At 35.4% G+C, this 25,871-nt stretch overlaps 1 protein-coding gene across 1 annotated transcript in view; it reads left to right on the top strand.

Moving 5' to 3' along the window:
- Positions 1-25,871, top strand: part of SGIP1 (SH3GL interacting endocytic adaptor 1) — a gene marked incomplete at its 5' end in the record, with an annotated part of 89,229 nt that overhangs the window by 47,270 nt on the left and 16,088 nt on the right. The window contains one exon of the mRNA XM_088153400.1: positions 5,316-5,375. Within this exon, the coding sequence (XP_088009526.1) occupies positions 5,316-5,375 (60 nt within the window). The remainder of the gene's footprint in view (positions 1-5,315; positions 5,376-25,871) is intronic.

Genomic DNA, 25,871 nt, shown 5'->3' with positions numbered 1-25,871 from the left:
GCAAAATTAGATATAACTATGCTAAATAAAGGCAATAAAAAGAAAATATAATGCATAATTATTAGTAGTAGAGAAAGCAGGAAGTAGCTATATATTAACATTATCAAAAAGTGATGTTATGAACAATTTTTTTTTATTTTAAACTGCAGAAACTGAATAACAACAAAACTTTAAAAGCAGTTGAAAATATTTCTGATATGAACCTTCTAAGAATTTGAAATGTGAACAGCTTTACTAAAAATGTTATTCTTCCCTAAGTAGAAGCTAGACTGCACTTGTTGAAATCATAAATACTCTACTTAACCTTTCCTTTTGTTGTATTCATTTTTTTGTGTTCTCCTGCCCTCTTCTACTGCTGCTTCTTTCACTTTGTCTTCATTCTCATCTTCTTGGATCATATCTTCCGATTCCCACTGCCATGCTTGATTTCGTTTGCAAACTTTCTGTTTTAAAAATTCTTCTGTCTGACGTAGTTCATTCTGCTGCAGATTTCAGATTTGCTCTTCTCATTTCATCAATATTTGGGCTCTTCTATGCATCAATTTTGTGACGTTTAATTCTCGTTTATTGCTAGGCTGATTCCTTTTCTTTGCTGTTACTACATACTTCTGGACCCGTTCTACTATTAATCTAAACTGCTTTATCAGCATCCCTGTTATGCCCCTCTTATCTCAATTTTCTCTCAACAATTTTCTAGTCTGTGTGGACAGAAAAGGCATTCTGATTGTCTACCTGACTCTTCTGACTGAAGTCAGAAGGGCAACAGTTTGAATATTCTTTCAAAATAAACCAAACTTGACAATATGAGAAATCAGAATGAACTGAAATGTTTGTATTTCTCTTTAAATTATGAATATATGATAAACAATTTCTGTAAAAGGGAAATCAGGGTATCTTTTAACTCTAAAATATTATTTTATGTATATGTTTTTGTTATTAGGAAATGAATTTACTTTCAGCTAGAGCATGCATTCAACTAATAACTTGTTAAACATTTAATCAGGTGCTTCTAAATCTTTGTTGCCTTTCTGAAAAATCGAAATTCAATTTCATTTACTTCTGCTTATTATGTATAATGTAAGATTGGGGAGGCCTATGAGGCACTTTTCTGACTTCCTTCCTAATTCATATTTATCTCCTTTGTTTTTATTTGCTGTTGGTAAACAGAATGGCGAGCATTTTATTGATGTATATCAATCACTGGAATGAGTAGCATTTCATTTAATGCTGTAATGTTGTAAACAGGTCTTTTAATAGGCTGTGTCATCAGTGACTCAAATCCTTGTACTGTACGTGAAATTGAATGTTCCATGGATTAGTGCATTTTGTCAGAAACTGATGTTACTCAACTTAGTTTTTAAAGAGCATGCTGTCAAATCTTCAGACAGTAAGTGTATTTTAAACATTACAGTTGCAAATCAGTCTTGCAGACTGATTTGTGAAAACTCTAATTTGGAATTTGTCTTGTTCTGTGAAAGTATAGCAGATTATAAGGAAGGAACCTATTTTCCACTGAAATAATTATTTTCCTTTATTTAAACACAGACATCATTTAAAGAAAAACATTTAGTTTGTCATATACTTTTATTATTAGAAGTATGGCTCTGCTTATGTTTCTTTGAAATTCTATTTCTGATAGGGTGAAACATTTCAGAAAAATATAACATAAAATGTTATACTTTTACTTTTAAAAAATATAATTTAGTTTCTACTGATTTTGGATTGTAGCTTTTGTAGGGAAAATGAATCTTCTATATCAGAATTAGATTCTTGGACTGTTATGGAACATGGTTACCCAACTGATTAATTTTTAAATTGTTATGTGGAGAAATGGAAACTGCAGAAATAAGTATATTCTGCATTTTTTCAAGTTACAAGTTTTTTATGAGTCTATTCAGCTTGTAAGTTCCATACTTGAAAAAATCCTGATTGCTCAAGCAACAATTAAAATATAAATCAAGCAATACTTGAAAGGGTTGTCTAATATCAAAATGTTTACAGTCTATTTAAAACTCTGTACACTTTTGATCTTTTAAAGCTTTTCACTGGACTTGCAAACTCCAATCTTTAGTCACAATAAGTAAAAAATGTGGAGTTCCCTGAAGGCTACTTTTGTTGTTGTTGTTGTTAATTGTATAATAACGTGCAGGACCTTGATAAAGTTAAAACAAAAGCGTGATGAATTAATTATATACAATTTAGCTTAGAGTAATTACTATGTTTAGTGGAACTGCTGAGGTATCTTTAATGAAACCTTCTATAGAAATTAAAATTACCAAAATATAGTGGTTGTATTTACAGTAGATGGATGGACTTAGAGATTTTGTCAAATATATAATGGGATATAGATAGGCTGTAGCACACATGACTGGAAATATTACACAAGAAAAATGGCTAAGAAATTATATTGGCTTCTATTTCATCATCATTGTTGTGTTTAATGATTACTTATGTGTTATGAATAAGTAGTTAAGCATTGTTTATGCTTAGAATATTAAAATAAGACTCCAACTAGATATATTTAACACAATATAATTTATTTTCTCAACTTCTACATTTGAAATATGTTGAATCTGTATTTCTCTTCTAGAGAGAGCCATAGGAATGATCACATTCTAGGCAAACTATTTTTAAGACTATTTTTAATGTGTTATTGAATGCAAGCGTATAAGGTTTTTTCTTTCTATTAAAGCAAGCTGTTTTGTCCATTTGGTATTGTTGGATGTCTGTGACCATGCTCAAAAAATTGTTTCCTTGTTACAAATGAAGAAAACAATCATTAAATTTTCAAATTCTGTGTTCTCCCCATGCTCTCCCTGAATAGGGACGGAGGGAAGGACCGTATTTCCCACAGGTATCCTAATTTTAACAATCTCCCTTCAATTTTTCCTATAAGATGAGAAGAAGAAGAAAAAAACAGGGAATTCCTCAGAATGTATTGGCTTTGGAAGAAAATAAATGGAATTTAGTCCCCTATCTTCTAAAAACAAGATTATATATTTACCATGTCTGTTTGAAAACTTAATTTACTCAAAAAGCCTGTTGATGCTGTCAAAATTGCTGTCAAAATTGATAATGCAGTCTGGTATTGGATGAGGTGGGACGGGCTTAGCCAATTGCATATAATGTCACGAGGTGTGTTGAATATCCTGAATGGCTTAGCATATAATAGTTTCTAGCTCAAGGCAAAACATGATGTGCAGCTTCTATTGTGGGGATGAAGTGGCAATTACTGTTGAGCCAAACTTGGTTGTACAAAGATTAGTTTGGGCCTTTCATTTGAACAATCAATGTAGGGTTCAAAAGTACATGCTGGGAACTTGTCCCTTGGAGCAGTTCCCCCTCTTGCTGGGTCTTCACCACAGTAGGATCACAAGCAGGCAAGCTACTCCCAGTTACAGCAAAACTGATTTGGGGGGATATGCACTGGGAAATACCTTCAAACTGTAAGAATGACTAAATGAAATATAATACATTCTTCAATTACATTGAATGAAATATAATACATTCCTTCATTACACTGAATGAAATATAATACATTACATATGAAAACAGACAAATCCAATTTTATTAAAGTTTTGGATAAAAATAAATAACACTTCATCAGGTATGATTGCAATAGGCCGGAGTAGATGGGAAGGGCAAGATTTTAATTTCTACAAATCTAAAAAATTGAAGGTTTTGCCAACACATTCATTTGAAATGAAGAGTAATATTTAGTAACCCAGAGACTTTATGCTTATCAATCTTATATTATTTTCTCAAGTATTGTTCTCTTTGTTTCTAAAGATTATCCCATATATTTACACTTTCTCCAAAAGAATGTAGCACAGATTTCATTCATTAATTTGTCCTTTCCTGTATTTGTTTTTTGTGTTGGTAGTAGTATTGAATATTATTTTGATAATAAAAGAGAGATATCCACCATTTCTATGTAAGATCTTTTCTTTTTCATTGCAATATTTGTGGATTTGGTTAATAAGGAGCTACTTGATTTTCAATTAGAATTTGTGTTTTCATTGTTTTTCTTTTGCATTTCTTTTGCTTGTGGGTTTCGGAAGATGATGCTTAAAATGACAAATTGCCCATTTTTGCAAGGCATTGTGAAACGCCTGCAGGTACTGTACGAGCATAGCTGGGTTTTTTTTTTTTTAAACTGGATTAAAAATGCAAGCCATTACCATCTGAATGCTTTCTTCACTACCACCCTCACTGCCATGTGTGTCAAATACATTAAATGCATAGCTGATATAGAGGAAAATGCAGTATTTTGCATGATAGTTTCTCCATAATGAGTTTATGAGTGGTGACATACTGTTTGAATTATAACATTTTAATATGTCAGGAATAACAAAACTTATTAAGAACTACTATGCACAAAAAATTAATTATATATACCCTGCTCTTCTTTCAAAGAGCTCAGACACACACACACACACACACACAAACACACACACACACAGACATATTGTTTCCAGGAATTTCAGGGCCAGATATGCCTTAACTTCAGTAGTAGAAATTAATCATGTCGTTCCAGTTGTTAGTCATGTTCCCTGGATCCTTAAATGGTGTAAATCAAAGAAACTGTTAATTTTTGACATGTAGTGTTAAAAAGTTTCTTAGTTTGGAATTTTAATAAAGTAAAAGGATGAATAAAACCATGCACTTAACCGGCATTACAGAAATTCTGCCCACCGCTTTAATCCCAATTATGCACCACTACAAGGAAAAACTCTGAGCCAGATATTAATGTCCCTTTGAAAAGCCACTTATTTTGAAGATCCATAATATCAGAATTATACTGTATGTTAGCTTCAAGAATTGGGCATGTCGCTCCAGAAACTTCTTTAGGTGTCCCCTTGATTGATCTTTGCTTTAAGTCATGTGTGTAATATTATTTGGTGCTGCATTTTCAAATGTTTCGTGCTTGAAGAACCTTCTAAGATGACAGCAACGTCTTTCAAAGGGAAAGGATGCATAAACGGCAAATTCCACACAAAGCTGTTGGAACTAAACTATATTAAACTGATACCAGACATTGATATTATACCCTAACCAAGCGAGAAAAAAGGCTCAAGTTCACAGTTATCCCAATCTGGTAGGATTCCATTCTTGCTTATTTTGTTTCTTCCCAAAACAAAACAAGAACACTGTCAGTAAAAATCCTTTCCAATTTTCCTTGCACATTAACAACTTGCAGCACCTCTTCTTCCCCTGTAGTGAGATTAATAACCTGCCTTTGTGACTCACACTTATGTCCTTCTCTCTCCCTCTCCTTAACCTTTCCCATTCCGCTTCAACTCCCGGCCATACAGAGAATGAACAGCCTTCTCTCGTCTGGTTTGACAGAGGAAAGTTTTATTTGACTTTTGAAGGTAAGTAGTACATAGCATATTGGCTTGGAACTTTAACATCCTTCTTCTTATAATTTAATAGAAGCCCATTGGCTTCTTCCAAGTAAAGAAACCCATTCTACTTTTCAGTATAGTTAATGCTATGGCTACTTAGATGACATGATAGGCTCAATCAGAATAATTTTTAAATTGGGTTTATACTACAATGTCCATTCAATTGTTATAATTATTTTCATACAAAGGTTAAAAAGGGAGGCTATTTATACAGCTCTTTTAAAAAAACAACACCTTCAGTTACTGATTACCAAGGAACTTGACTCTGTCAACCAGGGCTTCTAGTATGCTTTGCAAGCAATTCTGCATTTTATACTAATTACACTATATATACATAGATATAATTTTTCTATTACTACTTGTAGAATTTTCCTCACCATATTGAAAATCTCCCAAACAATTAATAAAATATTTCAGAATAATATGAATATGTGTGTATATATATATATATATATATATATATATATATATATATATTTCCCCAGATTCTAATTAACTGCTCGAATTGTACATTAGCATTTTCTTCAGAGAGTAAAAATTATAAATTTTTCTTTTACTGCAATCTAAGTGTTGTTCAGTTTATAAAAATCATGTATTCCCCATCTATACTTTAGCATTGTCCAATGAGTCTCATCATTTTAATCTATGTATGACTTTTTCCAGCTTTGCTGTTAATGAGATTTACATCTTGCCTATAACAAATATTTCATTTCATGAATCTATTTCTTTTTGTTGTAGCTGGAATAGGAATCATCTAACTTTAATCTATGACATCTTGTACTTATATACTCACCATATCTATGGGAATTTATACTAGCTCTGCGTGCTTTCTCAATCTATACTAAAAAAAACCTTAGACAAGTGTACACTGTAGGTTGGATCCACAGTTCAAAATTCAGGATTTCACCCATGATATTTGGTACTGGTGGATCTCCAATCCTTTTTTATCTTGCAGCTCCACAAAACCCTGCTCTAGAATGTTGGAGCTTCTCTTAGATGGCATAGAAGAAGTTGCCTGAAGGGAAACTGACAAAACTACTTTCCCTTGACTGCCTGCAGAAGTTCTGTTGGATCCAGTTGCTTCCATGAACCTTTAGTATCAAGCCAATTAATTTTTACAGAGGAATGTCACCTTGGTGACAAATCTTGTAATTCTTCTGTGCTTTCTTTTTAAAATTCAATTAATATATATCGACATAAAGGAAAAATAACTCATGACGTAAGATGAATTAAATGTAATATTGAGTAATTCCATGTATGTGCTACATCTACTTTGCTATTTATGATGCACTTATAAGAAAAGTAACTCAGTTTGATTGCTTTAGGAATAAAACTTTTCTCTTTCATTTATGCATTGGATATAGCATATGTACTTTTTTTCCCCCCCTAGTTTTTTTCCCTAGTTAATAAGCCTCTGCCTAAACTTGTCCTAAGAAGTCAAGCTGATTGCAGATACTGTTTCTTACTTTCAGTCTTATGACTTACAGGAAACCATCTCAGTGTTTTAGAGGCCTAGACATAGTACAGCTATTCTAACCATAAATGTCATATCCCTTCTGCAATCAGTAGTTTATATGGTTGGAAACCACTCAGAATAAAGTGGTTGTGCCGATCTAGGAAACAGCTATGGAACAGGAACTTTAGTTGCCTAATGCATGCATTTTTCCCAATCACTCAAACGTTGAGTCAATCTGCACCCATATCTTTGCTTCTCATCACATTGTTCCCTACCTAACTTTAAAATGCTCACATTCTCATTTTGTTTTAGCAGATGTTCAAGGCTTCAGCCTTCAAGATAGGGGCAGAAACAGATTGCTAGAAGCGGTACAGTGTTCCATGTATTCTTGTTCCAGCTGATCTTAATATAAAAATTGGTTCCTGTGCGTGCATTTGCGTGGTTGATCTTTTGAGAGTGTTTCAACATTTTGCAAATTAGAGTATATCCAAGTATCCATATTTGCCTCCTCACTTATCTTGAATTATGTTTAATAATTCATGCTAGTAGTGGTTGCAGGCAATCTCAGATTCTCATAAAACATTTTTTTTTTTTTTTTACTAAAGATTGGGGTTAAATTTTCTAACAGGAATTTGCAATGCATATACCATCATTAAAAAAATTACAATATCACTGTATTCCTTCTTCTCCCTGTGCTCATCAGCTCTTTCTTTCTGGGATTTCCTACTGTATTTTCAAAACAATAGCATCACATATACACATAGCTTTCAGGGTAAGATTTTCATTTACTTTTCCTTTATAACTCTCTTCACAGAAGCTGGGCTGAGAACATGTTACTTGATGATAACTTAGCTTCCTGAACTGTTGAAATTTTGATAACATTTCACCAACTTGCTTAATAATTATAAAGTGTGTTAGTGCTACAAATACAGTAGAATACAATATAAAATATACAGGACAGTGTCCTTGACATCACATCTGAAAATGTCTGTAAGTGAATTTTATATAATGATACAGTTGTTAATTGCCTTGAACATTATGGAAAAGTAAGCAATTTTACAACCAGGCAAAAACTGAGGTGCTTTGGTTGATAGATTGTGCCATCAACTTGGTGTCAACTTTTAGTGACCACACTGATAGATTTTCTCCATGACGATCTGTCCCTAACCTGTTCTGTCAGGTCATCCAACGGTGTGCTTATCACCACTGTAACTGTTAATTAATTAATTCAATTTATTGTAGTTGTAGACCAGTACAGAGTGCGCTGTGAATATATATATTTAGAAATTTATAAATAGATAATAAACAAAATAAAATTTAAGACAAAGTTAAAATACATTTATAAAACAGTCTAACTAGCATCTATGAGTGAGGTCCTTGATACAGTCTATATTTAAATGATAAAATAGACACTAAAATTATATAAAATATAATAACATCTAAAATTACAGAAAAGTGATATCTAAAATTTAAGTGAATTTCAAATAGAGTGTGTTTAGCTAGTGGAAAATTGGCCCATCAGGGTCCAGCAGATCTTCCATGCTGCTGCACAAAACCTAGCCACCATGCAACAGAAGACAGTTCATTTATGAGCAGCATCTGGGCGTAGGCTGAGTCTGGGTAACCAGGATATCTACTAATCAAAGGTAGGATGAATCTGGTTTGAATGTTTCTATAACTGTAACTATGTCACTCCACCTTGGTGCTGATTGTCCTCCTCTTTCCTTCCACCTTTCCCAGCATTAGATCCTTCTCCAGCAGCTGGGTCTTCACATAATGTGTCCAAAGTATGATAAGTGAGAACTCTGTTTGGATTTGTTTGATGATCCATTTGTTTGTTAGGTTGGTATTCTCAGGAGTCTTCTCCAACACCAAAGTTCAAAAGTGTCAATATTCTTTCTATCGGGCTTCTTTAAAGTCCAACATTTGTTTCCATAAAGTGTCACAGGGTATACTGTTGTCTGCATTATTCTTTGAAGGTATAGACACATCACAGCATCTGAATCTCTTTTCCAAGACCTTCATGGCTATTCTACCAAGTGCTAATCTACACTGTATTTCTTGAGCCTTTTTCCTTTATTCTTGATGGTTGATCCTAAAAGGCAGAAGCTATCTACCATTTCAGTATCTTCATTGTCAGTTCTAAGGCTGGTTGCTGTACCTGTTGTCATTAATTTGGTCTTCTTTATATTTAATTTTAGTCACATTTTTTTCACTTTGCTTAACTTTTATTACTAGAGCTTGCAGTTCCTTTGCATTTTGGCTATCATGGTAATGTCATCAGCATAGCACAAGTTATTGATGTTTCTTCCTCCAGTTTTAAAACCATGCTCACCTTCTTCCAATCCAGCTTCCCTTATTGTATATTCAGCATAGAGGTTGAATAAATAAGGGGAGAGTATGCAGCCTTGTCTCACTCCTTTGCTGACCTGGAGCCAGTCTGTTTCACCATTTTCTGTCGGTATTGTGACTTGTATATAAATTTCTCATGAGGACAATGAGATGTTCTGGGATTCCCATTTTTCTGAGTACGTTGACATGATCAACACAACTGAAGGCCTTTCTATAATCAGTGAAGCACATTGTTGTTGTTTAGTCGTTAAGTCGTGTCTGACTCTTCATGACCCCATGAACCATATTGCGCCAGGCCTTCCTGTCCTTCACTGCCTCCCTGAGTTTGCTCAGTTTCATGCTCATTGCTTCAGTGATGCTATCTAACCATCTCATCCTCTGCTGTCCTCTTCTCCTTTTGCCTTCAATCTTTCCCAGCATCAGGGTCTTCTCCAAAGAGATCTCTCTTCGCATTAGGTGACCAAAATATCTGAGCTTGAGCTTCATTATCGATCCTTCCAATGAGCAATCAGGGTTGATTTCCTTTAAGATTGACTGGTTTGACCTCCTAGCAGTCCAGGGGACTCTCAAAAGTCTTCTCCAGCACCACAGTTCAAAGGCATCAATTCTTCGGCGCTTGGCCTTCTTTATGGTCCAGCTCTCACAGCCATACATTACTACTGGAAAAACCATAGCTTTGACTATGCGGATCTTTGTCGGCAAGGTGACGTCTCTGCTTTTTAATATGCTATCTAGGCTTGCCATAGCTTTCCTCCCAAGGAGCAAGCGTCTTTTAATTTCATGGCTGCAGTCTCCGTCTGTGGTGATCTTGGAGCCCAAATAAATGAAGTCTGTTACTGCTTCCATTTCTACCCCTTCTATTTGCCAGGAATTGATGGGTCCAGATGCCATGATCTTAGTTTTTTTAATGTTGAGTTTCAAGCCAGCTTTTGCACTCTCCTCTTTCACCCTCATCAAGAGGCTCTTTAGTTCTTCTTCACTTTCTGCCATTAGGGTGGTATCGTCCGCATATCTGAGGTTGTTGATGATTCTCCCTGCAATCTTAATTCCGGCTTGTGATTCTTCCAGCCTGGCATTTCTCATGATGTACTCTGCATATAGGTTAAATAAGCAGGGTGACAGTATACAGCCTTGTCGTACACCTTTCCCTATTTTGAACCAATCGGTTGTTCCATGACCAGTTCTAACTGTTGCTTCTTGGCCCGCATACAGATTTCTCAGGAGACAGGTAAGGTGGTCTGGTACTCCCATCTCTTTAAGAATTTGCCACAGTTTGTTGTGATCCACACAATCAAAGGCTTTTGCATAGTCAATGAAGCAGAAGTAGATATTTTTCTGGAACTCTCGTGCTTTCTCCATGATCCAGCGAATGTTGGCGATTTGATCTCTAGTTCCTCTGCCTCTTCGAAACCCAGCTTGTACATCCGGTAGTTCTTGGTTCATGTATTGCTGAAGCCTAGCTTGTAGGATTTTGAGCATAACCTTGCTAGCATGTGAAATGAGTGCAATTGTGCGATAGTTTGAGCATTCTTTGGCATTGCCCTTCTTTGGAATTGGAACGTAAACTGACCTTTTCCAATCCCGTGGCCACTGTTGCGTTTTCCAAACTTGCTGGCATATTGAGTGCAGCACTTTAACACCATCGTCTTTTAGTATTTTAAATAACTCAGCTGGAATACTGTCATCTCGACTAGCTTTGTTGTTAGCAATGCTTCCTAAGGCCCACTTGACTTCACTCTCTAGGATGTCTGGCTCAAGGTCAGCAATCACACCAGCGTGGACATCAGGGACATTAAGATCTTTCTTGTATAGTTCTTCTGTGTATTCTTGCCACCTCTTCTTAATCTCTTCTGCTTCTGTTAGGTCCCTGCCTTTTTGTCCTTTATCATGCCCATCTTTGCACTAAACGTTCCTTTGATATCTCCAATTTTCTTGAAGAGATCTCTAGTCTTCCCCATTCTATTGTTTTCCTCAATTTCTTTGCATTGTTCATTTAAGAAGTCCTTCTTATCTCTCCTTGCTATTCTCTGGAAATCTGCATTCAGTTGCTTATATTTTTCCCTTTCACCCTTGCTTTTTGCATTCCTTCTTTCCACAGCTATTTGTAATGCCTCATCAGACAGCCATTTTGCTTTCTTGCATTTCTTTTTCCTTGGGATGGTTTTAGTTGCTGCCTCCTGTACAATGTTACGGACCTCCGTCCATAGTTCTTCAGGCACTCTGTCTACCAAATCTAATCCTCTAAATCTATTCATCACCTTCACTGTGTACTCACAAGGAATATGATCTAAGTCATACCTGAGTGGTCTAGTGATTTTCCCTACATTCTTCAATTTAAGCCTAAATTTTGCAGTAAGAAGCTCATGATCTGAGCCACAGTCAGCTCCTGGTCTTGTTTTTGCTGTCTGTATAGAGCTTCTCCATCTTTGGCTGCAAAGTATATAATCAATCTGGTTTCGGTATTGACCATCTGGTGATGTCCATGTGTAGAGTCGTCTCTTGTGTTGTTGGAAAAAAGTGTTTGCTATGACTAGCTTGTTCTCTTGACAGAACTCTATTAGCCTTTGCCCTGCTTCATTTTGTACTCCAAGGCCAAACTTGCCTGTTATTCCGATTACTCCTTGACTTCCTACTTTAGCATTCCAATCCCCTATGATGAAAAGGACATCTTTTTTTGGTGCTAGTTCTAGAAGATGTTGTAGGTCTTCATAGAAGCGGTCAACCTCAGCTTCTTCAGCATCAGTGGTTGGGGCATAGACTTGGATGACTGTGATATTGAATGGTTTGCCTTGGATACGCACTGAGATCATTCTGTCATTTTTGAGGTTGTACCCCATTACTGCCTTTCCCACTCTCTTATTGACTATGAGTGCAACTCCATTTCTTCTAAGGGTTTCTTGCCCACAGTAGTAGATATAATGGTCACCCGAATTAAATTCACCCATTCCTGTCCATTTATGCCTACTAGTATATGGAAAAATTTAACACATCATATATATCTACACTCTTTCTTTCACATGGATTGTATAAATCTTATCAGTAAGTCCTTTAGCAATCTCTTTGATAATTAACTTTTAACATAATGTATGATAAGGATATACAGATATTTTGAAATGTTCAATATTAAGCCAAAAGTACTGATTTTCATGGGTAGAACATACTATAGAACATTAAAAATTGAATATTTATTCTTCCCACAACCAGGATCATTTCTAACACAATTATTTCTCTTAGCTTCTGCTTCTATTGCATCTTTTCACTTTTCCTTGGCTATAGCTGTCTCTTACTTTTCTCCAGTTAATCCTGAGAACAATGCCACCACCTAATCTGCAGATACATATAATGATTTTGACTTGTCTCCTAGTGACCACATGGTCACTTTTTTTTTTTTTTTACTTCCCATCTTGTCTACATCCCTGAGATTTCCTGGTAGTGGTTCCTCCAGGCATTCTGATTCTGTTTAGAATTTTTTTCAACATCAGCCAAGGTCAGCTGTATGCTGTCACTTGCATTGACTTTTAACTGTTCACAAATTTTATAAATTATGGCACAGAAATGAACACAAGTTCATTTGAGATTTAAACTTGGATTCTTCACACCCATGACCCTGTTCAGATTAAATGTTATAAATACATTAAATGTTTTAAATTATTGTGAAGGCAAATAATATCATGTTGTTGAAATTCACTGCCCATTACCTTTAGTTGGTATGACCCATTGTTAAGGTTGCTAGAAGGAGGTCTTCAATAACATCAGTCTACAAGATACAACTTCTTGACCTAGTATCAGCCAGATAAATTGGACTTCTTATGGTCATTGTATGGGAATATATTTATACGTTTCTCTCTATTCCTCTCTCTTTTTCTGTAATTAACCCTATAGCAATGGCTCTCAGGATAATTTACTTCTAAAATGCACGTATAAAAATCCAAACAAACAAAACAAAAAGAAAAACAAACATTTATAGTTACTAAACAGCAGAGATTAAAACAGCAAGCCATGTTGCAGTAGTAAGAGTAAAGTTGAAATTTAAAAGACCTGAATTAATAAAACTATATTTGAAAATATAATGAAGACAATCGTGTAGGCCTCCAGTGGGAGTACCCTTGAGAAGGTCTGTCTCAGGATAGTCTAGGACTGCATTTCTGTGCATAGAGGCTACTGGAGTGTATCATAAGGCTCAAGGGGAAATACTAGAATATGAGCTGCATAGGTTGTAGAAAGCTGAACAATGGCCGAGAAGCCATTGTTAATTTCATCTACTTTTAATTGTTATAGGCTGGCTGCTACTATAAAATACTTGGGTAACATAATTGAATGGTGGTTCTTTAGCTGAAGGCATTATGTGATTTAATCAAGTCAATTCCAGGCTAGATTTGGGAATGATAGAAATTGTATTTATCTACGAACAATGAGCAGCGAAATAACTACAAGAAGAAAAATAACACATAAAAGCAGAGTCAAATACATTAATAAAACCACCTTACAGACCTGCCAGTTCAAATTTTCAAGCATAAGTAAACAAAAGAGAACAAAACAAAACAGATTAAAAAATAAAGAATAAAGAATAAATATTTCCTAGATTGAAACACATTAAGCCTTCTTATGGCAATAGCTGCCGATAAAACTCGGCAACACTGTTCATAATAGCAGGGTTCTGATCTGAGAGTAGAAAACAAACACCTCTCCCTTGTTGAAAGCTTGATCTCTGCTAGGAGGTGTTACAGGTATACCAGCACATAAGTTCTCCTAGAAGGGACAGTGAAGAAATAATGTAGTACTAAATGTAGTAAGGTCTTGGGTTCATTCTGACCACAGGGACAATTTCTCTTATTAAATGGGATTTTATGAAACTTTTGCTCCAAGACTGCTGACGGTCAAACATTAAAGTGGGTCCAAAAAAAAAGGTGTGGGGGGGGGTTTCCTACAGTGTGCTGAGCAAACCAGATTGAACAGGTAGTTTGCAGGTCTGAAAGACTTCCAGGAAACAACCCATAGTTGCAGATTGCCTGTAGCGCTCAAGTCTGTGTGATATGGAATATCAAAGATTCTTTGGCGAATCTTGGCTTTTGCCTTCTCTAGGCCTAGGGTTAGCAAAGAGTGGATAGAAAGACCACAATGACAAGAGTCAGCTGCAATTTTTATCTTCCATCTTGATGGAAAGTCATCAAGAAGAATTAGTGGGGCCAGTGGGCCATGAGGAAATAGAAGTTTGAGGCAATAAGAGAGTTGGCAAACACAAAATCTTGCCTCCAGCCTCCATTCCTGATTCCATGCAAATTAGAACATCTGGAACACAACATGGGACCTGGAAGAGCGCTTGCAAAAACTTAAGAGGTAATAGTATCCAGGGGCTTTAAATCATTGTAGGTGCATATCTCTGCAGTGTGCACCATTTGGTATATAGAATTAGCTTTAATTAATTAATCAATTAGCTCAATGGCAGCAGGTAGGCATCTACCATCCTTAGAATAAAAACAGCCCAGCATTGCCTTGACATTATTATTGGCTTTTGGGAGAAATTACTCTAGATTCTTCCTGCCAACTTTCAAAGCCTTGAAAAATTACCCCAAAATACTGAAAAGTTGGAACTTGGTCTATTTTGTTAGTTCTTATTTCTCACTGATGTTTATGGCAGCTAGGTCTTCCCAAGAAAACCATAATATTAGTCTTGGAGTAATTAATTGTAAGCCTTTCTTCCTCACAGAATTATGCTAAGGTCTGTGAACTTCTCCTAAGGCCTACCTATATAAGTGATATAAGTGAGAGAATTGCTGTGTTGTCAGTCTACAGCAGCATCACCAAAGGTCTGTCCCTGAGCTTAGAGTGAAAGAGCAGTGACCAGAGTTTACATAGATATTAAACAACAGGGAGATAAAATGCATCCCTGTTTCCCTCCTTGACAGATTGGGTTGTCTGCAGTAAGATAGCCAGCTTTATTGTACCTAATTTTGGTGACTGTGTTTTCATGCAAGCATCCTGATTAGTGAAAGTAGCCATCAGTCAATAGATGTCAGGGCAATCTTCCACTAGGGCCTGTCTTTTTGGATGGAATTCTAAGGCTAATTTTAGATCAGTAAAAAGCAACGTATAAAGAGTGTTGCTATCCCTGTGTGTATTTTTCTATTAAGAATTGTAAGATGGCGCACTGCTTCATTTTAGATCTGGCCTCTCTAAATCCCACTTGCTCATCTGCCAGGAATTTCTCCTGTTCCAGCCAGTCCAGCAGCTTGTAATGCAAACAGTAGGCTTATAGCTTGTTGGCTACACCTCAATAGACTGACCGGACGGTAATGTAGGGGACTGGTACTGTTGGCTGCCTTAGGAATAGGAATAGTTATGGACTGGTTCCACTCACTTGGCTTTTGAGATGTGTTGTTGATGTGGGTAAAAAGGAAGACCAGGCCAGGAGCCCACCAGTCAGCATTTTCCTTCAGCAACTCAAGAGGTATTGGGGGCTGCCAGGGGCTTTCCCATCGTTCAAGTGATTTATTGGTTTCAGCATCTTTGAGTGGGAGACTGGGGGCCATGAAGGAAGGCTATGCCTAGTCTTATTCGGAGGCCAGCCGATGGGGAGAGAAGAACTATAAAGTGTACTATAAAACTCTTTTTATAGCTGCCTTCTCTCATTATCTGCTATACTGGAGGACAGATGATCAGAATACACCCCTTTTAATTCTCCTAAATAATTTGCATTCTTTGACACCATTGATCAGAGGAATCTTCTGCATAGCCTAACAAGATTGGGAACTGGAGGTAGCATGTTGTAATTGTCCTATATGTCCCATCAGGAATGATGGAAAAAGTGTATTGACAGAATTTGTTTCATTGTTTGCACGTTCTTTTGTGCTTTGTTACAAGTTTTCATTTTCTTCCATTCTATTTACATGTATATTACAACATTGGAAGAACTTGCTGTCACTAACAGATAACAGTATCTGTTCAACAGAAGCTAAGAGAGAGTGGGAGAATCCACAACTATGATTTTAATCTCTGTACAAAGTGTATTCTCAGGAAAGAAAGCACTATTATACATAGGATGAGATGGATTTTATTTGGTTTAAAGAAAATGTGAGTCGTAGCGCTTGCTCTCCGTTTTGAATGCCTACTTTGCTGGTTTCGAAAATCTTGTCTTAAATTATCTTTGTTCTCTTCCTCATGAATCCTTAGTCCTTACAAGTATTAAATTATAATCCCATTAAATGGAGATTATGTTATTTGTGACTGTAAATAGCATGCTAGTGCAAAAACAGTTTTATATTTTGGCAGTTCTATCCATTAGGAGCATGGCTGTTCACATGCTACTGTATATCATCCGAAAGTATATTATAGGATTTCTTTTTCATCCGAATTTTATTCCTCCATTTCAAAAAGTTATGCTTCTGATACCTCTTGTTTTGCTATGATTGTTAATCTTACTAAATGTAGATATTAGACCATCCAAATTATTCAAAAATTGTTAATGTAAATGGCAGTTTTCTATATATTAGGTGCATTTTATACCAAGTAGCTACTGATTCATTTATTTAGAAATATTGGTTTTCATTTGCTGTGTGTAATTCCATAATCTTTAGAAATTATGATAACCAGGTTTTCCTTGTGTTTAAAATGTTAGCTCCGTGCTTTTTTCACTCCTGATTCTTCATATTTAGAAGTTTCAATCCATAGACATGTGTTACCTGGCACTGATTGCATAGATGAAAGTACTGAAATTGTTTGTCTCAGGAATAAGAATCCTGGTGTAATTGCAGATCATTTTTTTATGTACTTGTTCAAAACAAGATAAAAATATGTTTTAGTTAACAATTGGAGCCTTCTTTAGCTTATAATAAGCTAAAGGAAGCTTATTATAATAGATGTGTACAGAGGAAATAGATGTGTACAGAAATTGTTTAGGAGCTTTAAATTGGGAGAAAAGCATCCTCCATTTTTGGATTTGGGGAGATATAGAAATTAACCTTATTTGGTATGTTCTTCTCCCCTTGTGCACAGCTCAAGCAGTAATGATAAGAAAATGATTTGAGGTTTAAAAGTATTTAAAATTTAGCTTGTGATATTTTATCATTTTTTTTCTTAATTAGTTGGGCCACTGGCAATGAAAACATACTAATGTAAAAAAATAAAATTTCAAATTTGTGTTATTAGAAGAATACATGGCCTCAAATATGTTTTTCTTTTTTAAAAAATTTTTCGTTAGCTTCATTTTCAGTAGCTGATATGCTGAATGATTCGGACTGTGTACCTAAAGTACATTTAGCTGATTGCTTTTTCTTATTTGTTGAAATACTTTCTTTAGAGAGTTTTGGTTTATGATATTTGTTAGTAGTTAATGAGCTATTTAGTTCAGCTATTTCAGTTTTAGCTAGCTACTGGTGTCGTACTTTCTATATCGATAGGTTTAGAGGAGAACATTTTGATTGCTATAATTAATTAAATTTGTTCACATATAAAAGTTTTAGCATCATCAGAGATGAAGTTAATAATATATTCTGAAAAACAGAATATATAGAAGTAGATTATATTATGCTGTGTGTTAGTTGCCTAAAGTCAAAACTATGTAAATGGACAGTTCTGTCATTCTTCTCCTTAAATTACATTTTGTTGTAAACCAAAATTAATCAATGATAATGAGAACTTGGAGTTAATAGCAGATAGGCAACATTTAGGGTGTCTTAATTTTTGAATTACAAGTAGACCTTGCTTAATGACTGCCCTGTTTAGCGACCGTTTGAAGTTACAACGGTGCTGAAAAAGTAAATTTATGACCAGTCCTCACATTTACGACCATCACAGCATCTCTGAGGTCACGTGATTGACATTTGGGTGCTTCACAACCAGCAGGCATTTACAACTGTCACAGCATCCCACGGTCAAATGATCGCCATTTGAGTGCTTCACAGATGGCTTCCAACATGCTGAGTCAATGGAGAAGCTGGCAGTAAAATCACAAGCTGCGACCACATGATGTCTCGCTTAATAACCCACGGTGACTTGCTTAACAACTGAATGAGAAGTGATGTTGTAAGTCCATCGCAGTCGTGTGATGTTTCACTTAGTGACCACATCGCTTAGCAATGGAGTTGCCATTCACAATTATGGTCACTAAGTGAGGACTACCTGTATTTATATATTCAAATCTTCCCACAGCTGCTTTATTGCCCAGGTATGGGGTATGCAGAGAGAGGGTCAGGCTGGGCAAGAATAAACTTCTCTCTTCTCATCCAGTGTTAGCTTACCAAAGCTACTTTCTATTCAGGAAAAAAAATGAGAGGAAGAGTAATGGAATCGCTGGTTATGCATAGATTTGGTCTTGCTAAGATTGGGATTTTTTCACTGTTTCTCTTTACAGTCTTGTATTTTTTATTATTTATTTATGCTACATATAATAATGACAATTATATCAAGGTGCCTTCTCCAGTTATATATGGCAATTCTATAGTACTTAATTTATTCTACTGTACTTAAGCTATTCTGACATCTTCAGGTTTGGAGGAAGATGTTGACTTAATAAATAGAGGAGGGTTATATCCTGGATCCTTTCTTCTATGGTCCAGAAGGTCCTCTCTTTAAAGCCATAGTGTCCAAAACTATTTAGATCAAATGCTGAATTAAAGGCATGATGAAATTATTTGACGGGCTGTTTTCATAACTGGAAACAAATCAATTATTTGGGCACAGTTAAGCTTGAACACTTAGAGAAGAGATGCTCAAGAATGCACTGCAGCATAATGGAATGAATGAACTTGAGCAATAAACAATGACAAGTCAGTCTCTGGTGGGATGATGAAGATAATTTTGTCTTTGCAATTAATGTTGTAGAATAAATGGTTGGGTAATCATCAGTAGTCAAAGAGGGAAAACCAAATAATTTGACAAATGAGGACCCTTTCCATTTCCTTACACCAGTGTTTCCCAACCTTGGCAACCTGAAGATGTGTGGATTTCAGCTCCCAGAATTCCCCAGCCAGCATGAGGTTCACATATCTTCAAGTTGCCAAGGTTGAGAAACACTGCCAAGGTTGAGAAATGTATAAAATGTGTGGATTTCAAATGCTGAATGGGAATTATTTTCAGATTGTTTTTCTGATGCCTAAATCATTGCAGCCTTTTTGTTGGACTGGGATTCCTCTCAGGCAGCATAACCACTGGTGGTTTTGTTGCAGGCTATAGGTTAACAAAATAGTATCTGTTATTTCCAGTGGCAATCTTTCTATTCTCTGCCAAAATCCACCCACCCCCAACATACAAAACAAAACAAACAAAACCCAAATATTTCAGATATTTTCAAAAGAGAGAGACGAAACAAGAGAGCAACTTCATCATGAATTTTGTATTCCTAAAGCAATCTACTTAAAATTGTAGTAAATTCTAAAGAAAATATTATATTTTTAATTAAGCATAGTAGATAAATTTCTAATAAATTAATCATATTCCATAAATAAGCACTAAATGTATAAAATGCATGGATTTCAAATGCTGAATGCAAATTATTTTCAGATTGTTTTTCTGATGCCTAAATCAGCTCATTTGAAATACAGTAAAGCACAGTAAATGAGTAGCTGACACTTCAAACTGAATAACATGATTAAAATTATAGAACGCATTCTAAAAAAATACTGGAAGTCATTCAATTAATACAAAAGATTAAATGCTAACCAAAATAAATACCTTTATGGTCCTCCTAAAAAGCATGATGGCCCAAATTCAATATAAATATACTCTTTCTATAGTACATTAGTCCCAAGCTGAAAAAATATAAAAGTTCATTGGCAGCCAGTGCTGCTGTGACCCAAAGCTGTCTGAATGTGCCATCACTTTCCAACATTCATTAGAAGGAAAGCAGCAACATACTGAGTAAACCACAGCTTATAAATTACATTCAGTATCATATACAATGCATTGTGCTAAATCACAGTGAGCAATATTAGCAATATATACGTAGAGTTGTATTGCAGCTCCCATCATGCCTCGTCATAGAATTTATATGTATATATAATTTTCATTTAAACGTTTAAAAGAGAAGATAAAAACTAATACAAACTAATATAAAGAAAGGAAAAGAAGAAAAGAGAAAAAGAAAGAAAGCAAAGAGAAAGCAAAAAGTGCAAGAAAAGGGAAAAAAGTTAAAGAAAAATAGAAAGAAAAAAGATATAAAGCAGTGGCTTCCAATATTCTTCGCAACAGTTATAAGTTCCATTATATTTTAACCTCTCTCCCTAAAGTTACATAACACTTTTTTCCATAATCTATCCTGTCTAATCATCAAAGCCATAAATCCACAAGTTCATTTTTTTCATTTTTATGCAAAAAATCCATAAGAGGTTTCCAGCCACCAAGAAATGTAGATAGTGTCTTTTCTCTAATCAAAGAAGTTAGTTTCTCCATCTCAGCATGCCATGTCATAAAACTGATGAGAATCAGACTTCAGCTTTTGGAGGTTCCCACACTGCCCATTTCTTGAAGTAGTTTAAAGGTTACAGAATAATTTAAGGAAGAATAGTAGCTTACTGTTTTAGTTCTTATTTCTATTCAGACAGTCTCAGATTCAGTGCTTGGCATCCTCAGTTAGCTACTTTTGGCTCCAAAATCCTTCAGAACTACACACATTCTCTGTAGAATCTATACATTGTAGTCAGTACTGTGCTTGATTTAACCAATGGTTTGACTCAGCATATATATTCCTACATTTGTAACAAGATTCCCATTAATTAGAGAGCAGCTGGTAAAGATATTTGACTTTTACCAGAACAAGGAAGCTTCCAAATACATTTATCCACAGTTGTCATATACCAGTTTAGACATAAGACATGATCCATCAATTCGTGAAGTAATTAGGTTCTAGCCTGTCTCTCTGGAGGCAGCAATATCCACAGGTCAGATCCTGTGAAGCTAAAGTGCCACTCCCACTAATCACACTTTGTGGCTTGTCCTCTCTCCAAAATAAGTGAAATTAAAAGGGTTACCCAGACAAACTAAGAGCTTTTAACTAAAAGGCATACAAATAATATCATCTCTGTCTGAGAGATCCAATAGATACACAAGAAAACAGTTCTCCTATGGATCTGAAAATAAAAATTTCCCAAGCTATCTCAGTCACATACAAGACTGTGCCAAGATTGAAAATATTTCTTTTTAACATTAAACATCGTAAAAGCTACTACCTATGTCAAATCTTTGAAAATTTTTGTTATGGGGATGCAATAGCAGACTCTGGAAAGATTATTTAGATCTCATGGCTGGGCAATTAGCACTGAAATCCCCTAAAATGAAAAAGATTGGAATTTCAAAGACTACTCAGGACATAACTATTACCTTAATTGTGTTCAGACTAGATGCAATGCCTTAAGCAGGGCAAAATCAGGCTTTTACAAAGAGATATATGGAGCTTATCCAGATTGCTTCTCCTTAAAAACTACTTTAATGAAAGAGAGAGGACCAACCATTTCATAATTATGCCTTCCAGATGGGTTGGAATCCATCATGTTTATTGGCCTCTCTAACTAGGAATTATGAAAGTTAGGTACCCAGGGTACCCATTTAAAAAATGGCATACCTATATGCTATCCCAGAACTTCCTCTCTTAGCAATTAGCCTACGAGGATTTCTTCCATCTAACCTGCTAGAAAAATCCCCCATTAGCTTTTTCTCTCCCCAACATTCTTCCTGTGCTGATAGTTCCACATTGCCATTATGTAACAGTATAAAATAGTTGGTAAATGAATCATATTTATTTTTCCCCTCTTTCATTCTCATCCCTTTGTATCATGACTGTTATATCATAAACTTTTATTATTCAGTGTAAATCACGTTGAGTGTTTTAATAGAAAAGCAGGTATAAATATATTGACTGCCATCTTCTTATCTGAAATACTGTATATAAGTTACATGAATGGATTTTAAGTAGATTTCCATGAAGTAAAAATACCTTTCAGATGCTGTGCTGATGATCACTATCTCCCACCAGCACCAGATGCACATACATACACACTTCTTACCCTAACAGTGACATACAATCACATTCTGAGTGCCTCTGCATAGCACTTTTAAACAAAGCAGCCATTGAGTTGGAATCAGGAACACATATACACACACAGCAGAAGAATTTTGGAGAATAGAACTACAAGCCCTATTCAAAAGCAGCATTAAGGGCTTGAGAACATTGTATATTATCTGTATGTGGCATGTGTAAATGGTGCTGTTTTCACTGAGCCAAGACCTGTGTGTGTAGCTAATGACCCATGAATTATTCAAAGTAGTTTTTATGACTTGAACTCAGCAATAGGCTGGATAATATTTAATAAATTGAAATTTAATCAATACAAGACAGAAATACTCATACTCAGGTAGACTCTGAAATTTAAGTCCAGAGTCTTTGGGATAGGTAGTACTCCCCCAAAAATCAGATTTTCAGTCTGGAAGTACTTCCACACTCAGGTTTGTACTTGGATGTTATACAAATAAATGCTTTTATTCAACTTAAGTTTGTATTTCAATTCCATTTGTTCTTGAAAAAATCAGACCTGGCCATAATATATCTTATTATCTTATTATAATATTTTAAAGCATCTGCAGTGGTGTATTGATTTTGAATAGTTTTTGAATTTATTATTTTAAAAAATAGAAGTTAATTTTTAAAACATTTGAATAATCAAATATTATTTTGCTGTTAAATAAATTACATGTAAGTTCATATAAGTTAAATACATTATATATAAGTTCAGAATTTATTTCATACAAGAACCGAATAACATTTAATATATAAAGGTGTTCTTGGTTCAATCAATTTTGAAACAAGGCTATGAGCCATTTGTTCAACTGATTTGGGGCTATTTTCCACTGCATTAACGTCCTTTATACCAACTGTTTGTACATAAATTTGCAATAGAAAAGTTTAAGAAAGTCAATCACACTGTAACAATGGGTTTAACAGTGTATCACATATTTGTCAGACAGGAGAGGCACCAAATAATCTTAAATTTTATTTTATTTTTTGGGGGGGTGTATTTTGGCACCTAAAATTCTCAATTTATCCACAAATACATACAGTAGCTGCACTTCTAGTAGAACAGAATCTGAGAGAGAGAGAGAGAAATAAAACAGAAATCTGGATCTAGAATAATAAGTGATCAAGAATCTCAAGATTTCAAACATACAGTATTTCTATATTCCAATCTAAATAATTACATTGTGTGCATTTGGGGAAGTTATCTGAAAGGAAAAAGACAAAAAAGATACCTTCTACTATTTCCTTAGATGTGGGAGGATTTGTTCAGGTTGCATTATATTCCATAATCATCAAAGGACAAGAGGATTTCCAGAAAAGAGAAGTTAAAAAAAAATCATCAGAATTATTACGCTCAAAATTATTTTATACAGGATGAATTGAAAAATAATTGCAAATACTGGTTTTGGACACAGGAAAAATAGAAATCTCTTCTTTTGCACCATCCTTCTGGACACGAAACCATTATTAATTTTAAATCTGTTGTCCCAAATAAGTAGGTATAACATCTCTAGAATACAGATCAGCATAAAATGTTTTGATCTTCTGTTGAACTCAGTACAATACAGACCCACTTCAAAATGTACCAAAATAGCTCACACTGGAACAAAACTTGGAAATATCTGAATAGTCTAACCACTGGAAGCAATAGATTCTCAAAACAAGGTATTGGCTAGCTTGTTTTTCGCCTCAGTACTGCAAAAATAGATAAGGAACAGTTCATGTTGACTAGTACCCAATGCCCAGATTGCAAAATAATAATAATGTCAATTAGTTGATTTTTTAAAAAAATTGTTTCAAAACATTTTAAAAATCCATTGAGGGATAGAATTGATTGAAACAGTAATCAGAAAAGCCCCCTCTCTTTCTCAGCACAGTGTTTCAGTATGTTAAATTAATCCCCATGGCACTTAGCCAACACAGTATATAGGCACACAAACAAAAAAAGCTAATCTATTTAACAAACATATTTTAAATTGCAATTTACTTCGCAGCTGTAACAACTTAGCAGGAGCAGGCAATTCGCATCTCTCCCTGAAAAAAACAAGCAGAAGTCGCCAAGTCAGCTAAATTACACTCTGTGCTATGGACTTTTCTTTCAGTTTTCGAAGAATTATTAAAAGTAATTTTGCATGGGGGCATAAGCATCCGTGCCCCAGTGCAAAATTCCTTTTAATAATTATTTTGTATTAATAAATATAAGCTTTTAAATAGTGTTAGTATTTAATAGTATTAGTGTTAACGATTCTGGTGTAACGGTTGTATTAATAAACAGAAATGATGGATATAGCCAATAGTGAGCAAGAAAAGCAGCAAAGCCACTAACTCAGAGGTGATTCAGCAAAAGTTGAAAAACAGAAGCTGAACACAGCACGGGGAAAAGAGAGCCAAAATAACATAGAACGAATAGTCTTGAAACTCGGCTGGCCTCAAAAGCCTGCACAAGGTACATAAACACATCGCAAATCACATCAAATCAGCACAAACAAGACAGAAACTTTGCAGTTTTAAACATGCTCTGAAACAACGTCAACAAGACCAAAGAGCGCAGTCAGAATGCACCCGCACACACCAAAACTCAGATCAACCAACATCAGACAAGTTATTTCAACCATTAGCCACACTCGTTTATTAAGCTTATTAATAATAATTAAAGCAATAACAATAATTAATAATTAAAGCAAGCCCATGCACATATATCTTTGTATTACCTGTCTGCAAAATTAACTGTGGCACATGCATTATACCCTCTGATCCAGATAAATTCTAACTTCAACCTGCCCTGACCCACAGGAAACTCAAATTAAAATCTACCCTCAGCCATGGAAGTTCCAGGGTACTTTGGGCCTTTCACTGTCTCTTACCTCCTCTCCTTCCCAGGGTTGTTCTTGTATAGAAAAACTACCTTGAGTTCCTGAAGGAAAAACAGGATAATAATCTAACAAGTGAATACATTAAAAGTATCCCCAGAGCCATGATTTTTGAAAGAACAGCAGTAACTTTCCAGATACCTGCAAACAATGATTTCTTCTGTCTATGCACTTAACTGCTGCTTTCCTCTCAGCATTGCAGTCCCACAGTGTTCCCTTCTTCCTAAGCCAATGGTTGCAGTGGTATAGCCAGCCCCTGCTAATAGACTATCAAGGCTGAAAAGAGGTTAGAAAAATAGAAACTTATCACAGACCACAAGACAACAGTAACACTTGGAACAGTCAGAACATTTGAAATGAAACCCACAAAATAACCAAGGTTTTGTTCCAAAGTCATGCTTTATTTCAAGCTCAGAATATTAAAATGGCAAGAACATTTCAAGGTTGAAACACCCTGTACAATCTAGTGTACCATCTCCCTGACAGTTGAATGAAAACTGAACATGATGAGCATTGCCGCTAAGTTGTGCGTCAGTGCTTCATTTAGAATTTGCAAGATGGATACAAAGAACAAAAACACCAAGGGAGATGCCAGGATGGCAACAAACTTTGAAGAAAGTTCATTAATAAATTGTCCCCAAATATACTTACTGCGCCAAGGGTCCTTCCCGATCTGCCGTGGTGCGCCTGAGCAGCAAGGATGTTCTCCAGAATTCAACTCATGAGGAAATCAGTTTTGCAGAGCAAAACTTATAGCTCTTTTTCCCACTCCCCTTTGGAAT

This window comes from Python bivittatus, unplaced genomic scaffold, assembly GCF_059951505.1.
Source record: "Python bivittatus isolate LINGU-HERP-01145 unplaced genomic scaffold, Pbiv_v1 ctg000700_np1212, whole genome shotgun sequence".
Taxonomy (NCBI): Eukaryota; Metazoa; Chordata; class Lepidosauria; order Squamata; family Pythonidae; genus Python; species Python bivittatus.
This window is presented reverse-complemented; position numbering and strand designations above follow the sequence as displayed.